At 39.3% G+C, this 14,488-nt stretch overlaps 1 protein-coding gene across 1 annotated transcript; it reads left to right on the forward strand.

Annotated features, from left to right (window-relative positions):
• Positions 1 to 807: 807 nt before the first annotated feature.
• On the forward strand, positions 808 to 10,567 carry casq1a (calsequestrin 1a). Its single transcript, XM_050032811.1, has 11 exons — positions 808 to 1,120; positions 4,621 to 4,714; positions 5,304 to 5,404; positions 5,582 to 5,693; positions 5,959 to 6,032; positions 7,290 to 7,420; positions 7,518 to 7,563; positions 7,681 to 7,735; positions 8,039 to 8,139; positions 8,330 to 8,404; positions 9,704 to 10,567. Exons 1-11 carry the CDS (start codon positions 884 to 886, stop codon positions 10,040 to 10,042), a joined length of 1,365 nt encoding a protein of 454 aa, XP_049888768.1. The 5' UTR covers positions 808 to 883; the 3' UTR covers positions 10,043 to 10,567.
• The last annotated feature ends 3,921 nt before the right edge of the window (positions 10,568 to 14,488 follow it).

Raw genomic sequence — 14,488 nt, forward strand, 5'->3', positions numbered from 1 at the left:
TCAGGGCTAAGTGACACCTATGCACTGAATCCTCAGCAGGTGCACCGCCCTCTCCTCTCTCCATGTCCCAGAGTGACCCACCACCACATTCTAGCGCAGCGCCAGTGCCAGCAGAAGCAAACTAGACACCGGCACCCCCTCCTGATATGTACTTCTCTGTCCTGCATCCATTATTTTTAGCTGGGATCCAAGCCTCCATCTACACTTAATAAGGGAAAAGAGTCCCTCATATTTGCAGCCACCTCTAAATCCATCATAACAAGTTTTTTTCAGTTGCCGCAAAGCAGACGGGCTCAAGACACACAGACATAAGACACATACACATACAAACACACACACACACATAGACGCACACATGTCCCATCCGTCTTTCTCTCTTTATTCCTTGCTTTTGCACCATCTCTCTCCGCCTCTATCAGTGTCATCTCCTGTTGGGTAGAGAGAGAAAGAGAGCAGGATGGTTTTCATCTCTTCACTCCACCCACTTTTACAGGTCTGCAAAACACACTCAAGCACACACACACACACACACACACACACACACACACACACACACACACACGCAAACACACAAAGTTGTCACCCCAGCAACCACAGTGGCCCCCACCTCATCTTCCCTGATTACACCCCACATAGACATACACTCACACCTATGTCAAGCTTAGCCCAACCCCTCTTGTACCCTGTGCCCCACTGCTAGTTGCCCATGTGAGGTTTTTTAATAAGGTGGATGCAAGAGTTGGTCTTGCTCTCTTCTGGGTGACGCGGATTGGAAGGGGTTCTCCATACTTTTAACAAACTATTTTGTTTTTTGTGGTTTTTGGCGCCCCTTCTTTTACTTTCTGAAACTGTGTAGACACCTACAAAATCTTAGAGAGGAGCCATGAAGTGGACCTGGGTTTTTGTGACCGTCTTGCTGTCCTTTGGAGGGCTATCACTGGGCAAGGATAGCTTGGACTTTCCAGAGTATGATGGCAAGGACCGTGTCCACGACCTCAACCTCAAGAACTATAAGTCTGTGATGAAGAAGTACGATGTTATGGTGGTGTACTACCATGACCATCCCGGATCCAGCCGCGTCGCCCAGAAACAATTTGAGATTGAGGAGTTGGCCCTTGAGGTGGGTTGAGATGGGGACTATGGGTAGCATAGAGAGGATAGCTTGCTAATGAGAAAGCTTCATAATGCAAGGCTTAATAATGCAAAGCACACAGAAACATTACACAGCCTTGAACTTAAAGTTGCTTTGACAAGTTAAGTTGAAAGTTCTAGTCAATGTTGTATTTTGATCTATCTTAATTTATTCCAGTTGCACAGGATTTGAATCCCGCTGTGTGAAGTTTGTGGCAGTATACTGCTGGTTTAAGAAACAAATGAAAAACATAAAAAGAGATTCATAGTAAAGATGTAACTGTTTGGTTACAAGGAGAGGAAATACATATTTCTCTTCATATTTGTTGACGTAGATTTGAAATGTGAATTTGAACACAGGGATAGTTATCATGGGAAAGTGATGCTACAAGGAGGAAAATAGCTTTGCTGGATTCAGAAATGCTGATTGGTGAAGTCCCAAAAATGTGTCACAAGCCTGCTGTGTGTCGTCAGTGTTGTCCACCCAAGGCAAAGAGCTGAGCTGTGAGGACCCAAGATATCATTTATTCTGGCAAAGGTTGAACTTGTGTACATTGTGTGCTTCTGTGTGTGTGTGTGTGTGCTTGTGTGTGTGTGTGTGTGTGTGTGTGTGTGTGTGTGTGTGTGTGTGTGTGGTAGTGGATGTGCTTAACACACCTCTATCAGTATACCTCAGGCCTCCTGTCAGCCTGAGTACTCAGCAATTTTATCACATTCCTCACAGAAACATTACATCATCATATAGCAAGCTTTCAGTATCAGCTCACAAACAGCATCAAACCACAGCTGACCTGGGTTGGTTCTCTGGTTACCTGAAAAAAAAAAAAAACACAATATCAAATGTGACATACTCATGCACCGCATTTCCAGGAAAAGTTGTAGTTGCATTTCTTGTCCTCATCAATTTCAATATATCAAGTTGATTCCATGTTCATAGCCACCCAGAAATAGCAGCCGTTTTAAATTGGACCAAAGACAGAGAGCGAAATTAGAGTCTCGCACAATACAGATCTGACTGGTTCTCAGACAGCATTTTTGATACTGTTTCAAGACATACTGCACTGATAGCCAATGTGAAGTTGCAGTTCTATAAAAAAAATAATAGGAGTGATTTGTGGAATATATACACTGGATCATGTGGCAACCATATTTTCTGGCGCCTGGCATGACCAACCACACAGTCTACACGAAAGGTGGCTTCCTTATGTTCTTGATGAACTGTTATTTTTTAGGAGAACTGCAAGCATTGTAGGTGGTTCCCTTTAAAACTGACATGCAAAACAGACACAAAAAAAACACTGAAAAAAATACATGAAATGGGTAGGAAAAAATAGAAATAGATAATTATGGAAGGAAAAACATTAATACACACTGCTTCTCTTAGCATATCACATCCTCTCGACAGCCTCTGTCTCTGTATGGGAGTGTTAGGGCTCGGCCTCAGGGCTGAAGGCCAGCACTGGAGGTTCTGGCTCGGGTAGTGCCGGCTCAGCTCTGCGCTGTGATTGACACTTGCAGTACTGTACTTGTCAGCGGATCCCAGAGCACTGGGCATCACTGCCACCTCACCAAAATAGTCCCTGGGCTGGTGTGGCTTCTGGCGCTATATTTGTCCCAAGCTGCTTTTGTGGTGCGTCAAGCTCCCTGAAGGCTTGTGTTTCTCCTTATGAATGTATTATGATTTACATTTGATGAGGATTTATTATTAGTAACATATAGCAGCAAAGGGCTCAAATTTTCAGAAGTCAAGGCTCTCTGTTGGTGAAAGTAAAATGATATATGACATGATGAGAGTGAGGAAGTCATAATTAAGTGTTTTCTCTCTTGGTCAAAAACAAGATTGTAAACGTGGCCTGACACTGTGACTGAGGCCTATGTGTTCATGCTTAATAATTTTGTTTCCATGTAAATCAGAGGGCTTGTATTCTCCAGACTAAATGCACCACACTATTAAATTGCTCACTGTCCATATAAACAGATTACAGATAAGTACACATGGATGTATATCTGTCCTCTTTAGGCGCTAAGGATATTAAAATGGGATGGCTCTACACTAACAAGAGGAGAAATAATTTTCAATCCACAACAGGAACAGGAAATTACCTTTTATCAGATGCTGCCAGCATTTTTTGACATATATACAGTATGTATGTCTCAGTGTACATCTACAAATTAGTGGTATTTAAAGATAAAATTGGGTACAGCTGCAGTGTAATTTGCATGTTGCCAAGCTGGAAAACATGCAGATCTAGCCATGAAATCCCATCCCAGATGCTGAAGTTGTTGGTTTAACTTTACATGCAGTCAGGGAGGATCGGTTACTCTGAAGAAATGATATCAGCCAGATTAATTCAGATACACCAAGGTCTAAAGACAACTTTGCATGTAAACAATTTTCATGTTGCTTCTATAAAAAAAACAGCAGAAAAAAAGATGTCCAGATGATTGGATAATTATATCTATTTATTTTACATATGTAAATCAAGATAAACAACCTCCAATATATCCATGCAAATACATGTAATTATCTCAAATGTACCTCTCACTTGCAGATTTGTAATTTATTGGTTTTATCAAAGTGTTCATAAGAAAATGAAGAAGAAATAGGAAATTACCAGTATAATTAACCAGTGCTTTTCCCCACATCTGTTTATTACAATTTATCCTCAAATGTATACTAAAGTTGCTTGGATATTATAAAACCTTTTTCACCTCAATCACTTGCCCTTTAAAAGCTTATTTTAGCCTACTTAAATGCCAAAAGGTTGGGGTCTGCAACAAAATATAATGCAGTGCAAAAAAGCTAAAGTCACAGTACAACCAAAATACTGGACTGAAAGATTCAAACTGCTTTCATAAAATGGAAATACTTTTAAGTGTATATACTTTTGCACTGTAACTTCAAAGATATAATTTGCGTATATTCTGACATACCAAATTCTAAACCGTTTCACTGTACCCCACCCATCTGCAACTGCAATCAAATTAAAAGAAATGCTAGGAATTATCTGCACAACAACCTGCAGGACAGCCTACTTAGTCAAACTATTTATGCCAGTAAAAGCAGCTGCTCAAGATCTCTGACACCAGTGTGCACCCATGTGTGTGTGTGTGTGTGTGTGTGTGTGTGTGTGTGTGTGTGTGTTGTACGTGCACACTTTTTACCCTCCAAACACACTGAGACAACCCTCAAACCACTTCCTCAATGCAGTCAGGCTGTGAATGTGGCGCTGCCATTGGTGGAACCAACTGTCAGTCACAAGGTTCAAGTTTCATACAGATTTAGAAAGTGCATAAGCAGCGCTCTGAAAAGCAGGCTTTTATGGTAATGAAACTACTGAGTGAAACAGCTTTATCAAAAAGGTATAAATGTGCATAAGATACAGACATTTTACTGCACACTCAGGCAGGCTTGTATTCCCATGTTTTATTGACTTACACTAAAGTGACATATCATGTCCTCAATTATATGATGTCTTTGTTTTACAGCTTGTAGCCCAGGTCCTGGATGAGTTTGATGATGAAGATATCGGAGTCGGCCTCATTGATGCAAAGCTAGACAAAGCTGTTGCAAAGAAATTAGGTAAACACTCAGCAAAACTAATACAGCTGCAGAGACCTGTAACATACGCCAATATGCAAAATGAGACCAGCCAGTACAGCATCTCAGTCATTTGTCAAAGTCTTCATCTATAATGGCAAAGGGCATAGGTTTTGTTACAAGAGGATTGGTGGGGAGGGACACATATAAAAAAAGGAGGTTTGGCGGTCCACCACCAGAAAATATTGACCATCAAACACTTAATTTCCTGCATACTGGTGATTTTTCATGCACCAATTTGTGACTTTTCCACATCAATTTATGATGTAAATGTGTTTTATTGTGTCAAAATAAAAGTCTTCTGTTACTTTCATGTTTTATTAGGGGGGTGCAAATGCGTATGTTCTAAATAATGAGGGGGATTTGCCCCCTGCACCTACGATAATGGCTAATGATTTTAACTAACCTGTCTATAGAGATAATGTGTATCTCTCAGTGGTATGTGGCCTACTTTAATATTTTCTGTTCTCTTACTAAACATAACCGTAAATATGTGGGAAGTATGAGGCCAAATAGTCTAATAAGCATATCTGACCTTTGCTCTGATTGGGGCTTCTTCTCTTTTCCCCAGGCCTTGAAGAGTCCGACAGTGTCTTCATCTTCTCAGATGATGAAGTCATAGAATATGATGGCGAGTTCGCAGCAGACACTATTGTGGAGTTCATCTATGATGTTCGTGAGGATATAATCTCCCAGTTAATAGCCTGCTTTATTTTAGCAAAAAAAGTCTCTAAATCACAGTTTGCTTTCTTCGAAGATGAAAATCTGACACTTGCTTCTTTTCTCTGTTGCCTTCAACTCCATTGTCTCCCCTCCTTCCTCTTCCATGACCCTCTTTTTCATCCATAGGTTCTTGAGGACCCAGTGGAAATTATTGACAATAGTAGGGAACTGAAAGGCTTTGAAAACGAGGAGGAGGACATCAAACTGGTGGGCTACTTTAAGAGTCACAAGTCAGAACGTAAGAATCTGTACTGTGATGGCATGATAACCTGTCTCAATTTGCTTTTTTACAGTTGCTTTCCAACATAATTGCTCTAAATTGCATATCAAGCAAGTGCAACAGAGACCAGGCTAAGATTGATTTGATTTTTAAAGTGGTTTTCAAGTGAGCACACTAGGAGCTGCATTAATGATGAAAACAACAAGTCTATTCTTAGATATTTCATACAGGAGCTGAAAAACTTGAAACTGAAACAACTTGATAAATGCCTGTAAAATTGCAGATTTCGAGGCTTTTGTCGATGCTGCTGAAGAGTTCCATCCTCACATCAAGTTCTATGCTACATTCAGTCCCAAGGTGAGTAACAATAATTATTATCATAAGTTTGATTAGACACATTTAAAACACTGTAATAGGACTAGGTAGAGTATGAATGGATGTTTGAAAATTGATCTAAAACTGATTAAAACTCAAAAATATGCTAACTTAAAAATCTGAGAGTATTAAAACAAAATTTCTACAATTAGCCAGTCATAGGCTTTCGTCTGTCTGTCATTTGGCACTGGGCAGGTAGTGCATAATGGGTTTACCAAAGCTTTTTTTTTTCAGCTGCTGAAATGAGGTTGATGAGAGAATAGTGTATGGGTCAGAGAGCCAAATCAATAGCTAAAAGATGCTAAAGGTTCCATAGAGATGAGAAGTGTCGGAATTGGGGCATTATACTCTGCCGAGTAGTCCACATTACATATAGCCTATAGCAATTTGATCCATTCTTGATATAAAAATGATTAAATATTGATTTAGCATAATTAAGTACAATATACACATGTTGTTTTTGAAAAGCGATGGGCCAAATATTGAGCCTTGAGGAACTCCAAAGGGAGACTCAGCTCTCTTTGATATTTGATCATTGAAAAAAACATATTGCTCTTTGTGTATTATGCATCTAACACAACATTTAAGAACAACATCCTTAATTCCATGTAGGAAAAACTTTTACTAAAAAATATATGTCCTATATTAGGTTAGGTTAGGTTAGGTTTTATTGTCCCCAAGGAGAAATTCTTTTCCACAGCACTGTACTTGTTGGATTCAGCATGAAAAACAATGACACACAAACACAAACACCGACACCATCAGAACACATCACACTGGCGAGCAGCACACAAAAAGCAATGACATATATACAGCATATAAACATGACACAATCAACGGCGCCTGTTGTTCAGAGCAGCTATGGCTGCGGGAATCAGTAATAATAAGTCAGTATTACATAATAGTTTGCTGAGGCAGAGGCTTTTGATGGGACTTAGATGGGAAAAGGTTGTCAGACAGCTTCCCAGAAGTTCTCAATGATCATTTATTACTCATTCTCTTAATTAACACACTGAAAATGCATACAGTATCTTCACAACAGCTGTCATTCAAAACTACTATACTATACTAAACATAGGTTTTGTCATCAAACAGTCAATATGACCAATAATTTGCATTTATTTATACAAACTAAACTGGTAAAATGAATGTGGTTGTGTAAATGAAACCACTTCATCATTGTTCCCAGGTCCTTTATGGTCAGTTTGTTGGTTATAATCCTTTGGTCGTGTGTTACAGATTGCCAAGGCTCTGGAGATGAAGCTCAATGAGGTGGACTTCTATGAACCCTTCCATGATGATCCAGTGGTCATCCCAGGAAAACCTTACACTGAGGATGAGCTGGTGAAATTCATTGAAGATAATGACAGGTGAGTCCCATTAATGCTTTGCTACAATGATCATGAAGTAAAAGCTTAACCCTCCATAATGGAAAACATAACATCTTATTCCTCTTTGATTTTCAAGACCAACCTTGAGGAAGCTGCAGCCACACAACATGTACGAGATCTGGGTAAGAACTTTAAAACAAACTTGCCCGAAGGTCTTTTTTTGTACAACTGAAGAGGCCTTCTTGTAACTTCAACACGTTAACCCCAGTGGACTCAGTTTGTCTTTACTCTTTCCACAGGATGACGATGTTGATGATGAACATATCATTGCTTTTGCAGAGGAGTCTGACCCAGGTAAAGGAACCCTGAATTGTAAATATTACTGACAGAAACACCACCAGATTATGTTAAAATCATAACCAATAGCAAATGTATAGAAAGTATTATATGGGTCAGCAAAGGGGTCGGAGGAGGTTTTTGCATGGTGTTGAGACATGGTGTCAAGACAAATTTAATTAGACTGTCCCTTGCAATTATAAGTATTTCTACAGGTGAATGAAGGATGAGTAATTAACAAAACCACCATTTTGCCCCACTGTCAATTGACCCTTATAATAACTGAGACTTCGTGTCATTGTTGTCCTCTCCACTCTTTAGATGGTTATGAGTTCCTTGAGATCCTGAAGGAAGTTGCAGAGGATAACACAGAGCACCCTCACCTCAGCATTGTCTGGATTGACCCTGATGACTTCCCACTGGTATGAATATAAAACAGTACAATAATGCATAAAGGAAATCAGAGAAGCTCCTTTGGGTGCTCCTTCACTCACAGTTAACTGAACACTAAACACACTGAAACATATTCTTCATAAATGTCACATTAATTTGACTGACACTGGCTGATAAAAGTTGAATTGATCTAAATTTTATTTCTAATTTTCCCTGCAGCTTCTGCCACACTGGGAGAAGATTTTTGGAATTGACCTGTCCTCCCCACAGATTGGTGTTGTCGATACTGATGATGTGAGTAATATTTTGGTACTTGAGTCATAGAATGCCTGTGCATTTGTGTGTTTGCCAGACTCTGTTATAAACAAGGCTAGATTCATTTGTGGTCATTTGATTATTTGTGTGTGGGCAAAATATAACTAAAATGTCAGTCTCTGTCCTTCAAAAACTGTCCACCCAATTGACTTTGTACTTTGCACTTTGGGTGTATATTTATTATGTAATGTGCTATCTACACAGTGTGTAGTGTACTGAGAGGGGACCCCTATTAACTCTTACGCCACCAAAGGGCATGCTGGGCACAGTTCAGTCTCCGTCGCTCGCTACAGTAAATTCAAGAACAGATAAGGAAAGAAAGACTGGACAGACTGGAAATATTTCATTGTAGCAAACTCAAACATGGCAACCTTTAGCAATGTTATTTTGGAATGAATGCTTTAGTTCTGTAAATATCCCGGTCTGAAATGTTAGCAAATGACACATATACTCCAGCATTGCTACAGGACACAACTATGTCATGGCAGGTGTATTGCTCAGTACCCAAGGGACTACAGCGTCCAAAGTGAAGTTGTTTGGATGAGCAGTTCTCGAGAAAGCTGCAAGCAGCAATACCAGAAGCCAAGCCATCCGCCCTTTCCGAACAGGCATGTTTGGAAAGGGCATTGCACTAGTGCACAATCAAAACACATATGCACTACAGTATTTGTTTGCTTTGCCTAGGAGGGGAGCTCATGTTAAAATAAACTTTTAATAACTGTAATATTTCAGTTGATGTTATGCTTACTTGGCGCATATCCTTGAAGGTAAACTGTGTAGGAATTGTCAGTTGCTGTTTTCAAACACAGCATTAAAACCTCCTTCTTGTATGTACAATGCAATCTACTATTTTAGGAAAATTAGTTGCAAACTAAATTTGCTGACTGCTGGTACCTATCTGTCCAACAGAAAACAGGCCAACTTTGCATTGCTCCTCATCCTCTCCTCCCGCCAGTGAAAATGAAAGCCAACCCTAGATTTACTCTCTTTTTGTAATGAGCTTTGTCCACTTGGCATTACATTTCGCTACATTTGCTATTTTTTTGATACTGTGGCCTCAATTTTCATAGCCTTCTTTTGAATGTGTGCTGCTACTATCTGGTTATTACCTCTTATAAAGTCCTGAACACATATGTGCCATGGCGACCACAGCAAAATAAGAAGCAATTATGAAAATACAGGCAGAGAGCAGAGCCTTTGCGGATGAATACAACACCAGTGGGTCAAAGATCCTCAGAACTAGGAGCTGAGCTGTTTTTGTTTTTCTTCACTCTGCAGGCTGACAGCATTTGGATGGACATGGATGACGGTGAGGACTTGCCAACTGTAGAGGAGCTGGAGGACTGGATTGAGGATGCTCTGTCGGGTGAAATCGATCCTGATGATGATGATGATGATGATGATGATGATGACGACGATGATGATGATGATGATGACGACGATGATGATGATGACGATGATGACGACGACGACGATGATGATGATGATGATGATGATGATGACGACGACGACGATGATGATGATGACGACGACGACGATGATGACGATGATGACGACGATGACGATGATGACGATGATGATGATGATGACGACGATGATGACGATGATGATTATTAAATCATTAAGTCATGATTTACTATCTAAGTCTGACCAATGCAGTTTTAAGAGTCAACATCATTAAATCATCAGTAACATCTTCTTTTGTAACTAGTTCTCATGTTGAACTCGTCAGTCCATTTTGATATCTCATCTTTTCATCATCCTCTCTCTGCATCTCACCTGAACAATATTCCACTCCTCGTTTATCCCTGTCCCCTACATATTCACTAATCCTCCATGTAACAAAGATAAGAACCCACAGTACCTTTATTCACACATGTAACACTGTCTGGTACAATAAAAAAAGAAATTCTCTAAAAACCTTGTCATCTACTGCTATTGATTTTTATATGATTAAAGTTTTTATTTTCCAAAGTACTGGAGGGGTTGCAATATTGTATGCATTATGTCTGAGTCCATCTGTGGAGTCTGTTGCAGTCTGAATGTGTTTTATCTGTTCACTTATTTTCTTGTTTGCCCCAGTATCGAAACAACTGAGGTAAGATCCAAGGGTGCTAGCAGGCTTTTCTTATGGGTCTTAAGTATCACCAGCCTACTCTGTGAAATCAATGTAATGCTGTACACTGAAAGTGCTGTACACCATATGGATGTTTTCTACAATGATGAAATATGACAACAGCCATATTCTATTTTTGTAACAAGAGAAATTTAACTTACTGTAAAGTCTTAAATAAATGACAGCTTGGACAGAAACACCATTATTGTATAGTTTTTTCAGGTGTGTGCATGTGTGTGAACTCTAAGTAATAGAAAATACATAATGATTTTGATGACATAATTATTTGTATTTTATTATAGCGTAGTACCTTTATGTACTAGAGTTGTACAGAGATGTCATCATCTTCTGTATCTGTCTATCTCTGTACGTGTATTCGGAAGGAAGACCGGAAGTGGATGTGCCTAATACTGGAAGTCACAGTATATCAGGCAAATGTTGTATCTTCTGGAATTGTAGATGTATAATAATAACTAGATATTGGACGCCAAGCTGGCACACATACAGTCCAATGGAAATGCTGGCCTGGTGCATACACCAAAAAAGGTTCAAGCTTCTGGTGTATGGGCCCACTGTATGTAAGCTGAAGTGTTTCTCCCACTGGCTCCGCCTGCAAGTTCCTGTTCGGCTCACAGACTTTATATTGTGAAGATGTTACCAATTTCTCTCTTTTTTCTTGGCTCAAGGAAAGTTTTACAAATATAAAATCTCTATTGATCATAAATTCATAATAGAAAGAGTCATAATTGACCTTGTTTGCAGTTTGAGGTGTCCTGTCAACAGTTTTACAGACGTCTCTTCTATAATGGTGGTCCACGGAGAAAAAGCTTTTTGGGCCAAAGGTAACTGTTTGCTGCAAAACTGCAGGCATTCTCTCTCTTTAGTTTTATTTTAACCTGAACTTAGGTGCTGTCTGAAACCCCACCACCTCTTAAACCGAGGAACATCGATCCATCGGACTGAAAAAAAAAGTTTTATGATTTGGAAGATTCTGTTTTACATTGTTAAGAGAATCTATTTACAGTAAAGATGAATAAAACCATGTATCCATCAGTTATAGAGAATAATCTAAATTCAGATGCATTTGTGTTTATTATTTTAAATGTTTTTTTAATAAGATTAGTTAATTAAGATTAACAGACTACAGCTTAAAAGTACAGGTTTTAAGCTTCATTTTGCAGGGGTTTGAAAGACATCAAGTTGCCACACCAGGCTTTTTGTCTCACTTCTCCCTGGTCTCCCTGAGTGATAGCTGGAAACAAGTGATGCACGCTGCAGTTGACTCACCTGCGGGTCCATTGTGGGTTTGAAAGAAAATATCACAGTTTCAGGCAAGTCAAAAAATGACAAATCAGCATTCCAAATGAGTTATTAATAATTTACACACAACTTGGAGAGCACCAGTGCTCAATCCTCTGTCTCTGTCCTTGTCTCAGTCCTAAGTCCTGACAATTCTGCCACTACAATCCTTTAAGTGGGCGCTTAATAAGTTGGTGGATGTGGTATTAAAACTCCCTGACCTGCTCATACTGGAACTGTCACCTCTCAGCCTGCTCACTGCTGTGTGGGGCAACTATAGCAATAGCTTTTCAATAATGTGTAGTAAATAAAACAACTAGTTGGTGAAAACAAAGTCTTGTACAAACACGATTATCCACAATGATATGAATCAATGTGAAGAAACATAAAGGCTTAAACACAGACATGTCAATCATGTTTTTCCTCCCTGAATTATAAGGAGTAACCCCTTGAAATAAATGACCTTGACTCTATTGACATATCGGTGCAAAGTTTGTCACTAGAGAGGTGTTTTCACATTCATCTACTGAAGGGGGTAATATCTGTGCATTTCCCTACAATGTAAGATTCAAACGAACACCAAGCACCATGGGTGATAATTACAAACAACGGAGTCTGGGTGTGACTGAGGCTCAAACCTGTTTGGCTCAGTGGTTCAGATGTTTCCTTTATCGCCAGCCATCTTATCTTATGCACTGCTTTTTCACCAGTCAACCTGGTGTGAGCAGTGCTGGACGAAGTGAAAAGCAAAAGTTACCTTGGGGAATTTCTCAATCAGGGAGACAGAATAGATAAGCTGTTTTCTTTTTTTAACAATTGCATGGGAAAACCTTGTTAAACTAAATATTAGTGTTAGTATTAGTTTAGTACTAGTATTAGTATTTTAACATATGTTGGACTTGATAAAGCTAATTATGGTAGCATCATACATATTGCCAAAAGAGTCTGAGTTTATGCTGGAGAATTTCCCACAAAATTCACTATAGAAATCCCAGTGCTTATGTGGAAAGTAGTGTACTTTCAATATCTTTCAGTGATCCAAACAGAAACCGTGGGAAATTAGACTTTTGAGACAGACTTCAACCAGAGAGGGCAGAGAGACACTGGTGTTGAGTTACTCTTCAATCTGCTTCATTCGTGCACAAATGGACACTTCGACTGGCAGCAACTCAGGCAGCAACACATTTAAAGCTTGGAGCTCTTCCTCAAACAGCATACATCTATAATGTCTAGCAATCACTTCTTGTAAATGGTGTACACAGGGCTGTCGATATGGAATTAGGGGAGACTGGGGTTGGTTGTCACATAGGTTGGTTGTCACCAGTGGTGTAGTGGAGGGTATACTCAGGTATACGGGGTATACCCACTTCTTTTTCTATCCAGTTACAGTATACCCACCTATCAGCTAAAAAGCCATTGTAATACATAGGAGAGTATGCTCACTTCCTCATTACTACCTAGTACCTAGTAGTAGTACCTAGTAGTACACCCACCTGGGTTGTCACACTGCTTATTATAAACAATTGGCCGGGCATCCTGTTCATTTTGCACTGGTCATTTTGTGGAACACATACAAGAGAATAGCTAATTCAAACAAACAAACAATCACCTAGTTCAAATTCATGGTAACACAAGGGGCACTGATGAGTAGGCTACCATTGTAGAGGTGGTATTCATTTAATGACTTATTTGGTGTTTTTATCTTAAAAAATGAAAAAGTTAGACATTTTTCATTTTTCCCCCTGATAACTATGGACAACCAACCCCATACATTGTGACAACCAACCCAGTGATGTCACAATGTGTCATCATGTGTCAGAGTGGTTAATAACTTCTTGTTACATTAAGTTGTAAAAATTGAGAGGGATACCCATTTCAAACCAAGACCTTAAGCTTTCTTTAAATGTAGGAATGACTATTGAAAGATGATTTGATGATGAGCAATTCACACAAGAGTAAAAAGTGTGACAGCCAACCCCAGTCTATCCTACTCATAATCTGAGCCAAAGGTCTGTTTGTGGACACTGTCCACACCAGCTGGAAGACCTAAAGTCAGGGAGGGTGAGGACAAAAGATGCATTTTATTATCAGTGCCATTACGTCAATGTGTAAACATCACAGTCAAATTATCCTTACAATATTCTGCCAGCCTTAAAATAAACTGGTGCACAAAGTGTCTTTCCAAGCAAAGATGGAATTAATGAATCTTTTTAGTGGAATGTTTCTTTAGTCTGATCCACTTTTAAACATCATCTTCTACACATTGCACCGGAAAACCACGGTTTTAATGTTCCACTGTAACTTCTACTGATTATTGGTGTATAATTGTATATTTCAAATAAATATACAAACAGTAGCTTATCACTGTGTCCTCTAAAATGGACAAAAATTCACTATTGTGCTAGACTTTCATTTTGTATTAGGTTGAAGAACATTTTCATGATTTGAAAGAAATTTGGGCCTAAAAAATGACAGAAACATGGGATTTTTATTCTAAAACACACACACACACACACACACACACACACACACACACACACACACACACAGAGTTTACACTGTGAGCTTCTCGTCTTTTTTCTCCTCCCTCTAATCCCGTGATGTAAAACCCCCTTCAGTATTCAGCGCGCCTGCGCCGACACACGGGA

Source organism: Epinephelus moara, chromosome 21, assembly GCF_006386435.1.
Source record: "Epinephelus moara isolate mb chromosome 21, YSFRI_EMoa_1.0, whole genome shotgun sequence".
Classification (NCBI taxonomy): domain Eukaryota; kingdom Metazoa; phylum Chordata; class Actinopteri; order Perciformes; family Serranidae; genus Epinephelus; species Epinephelus moara.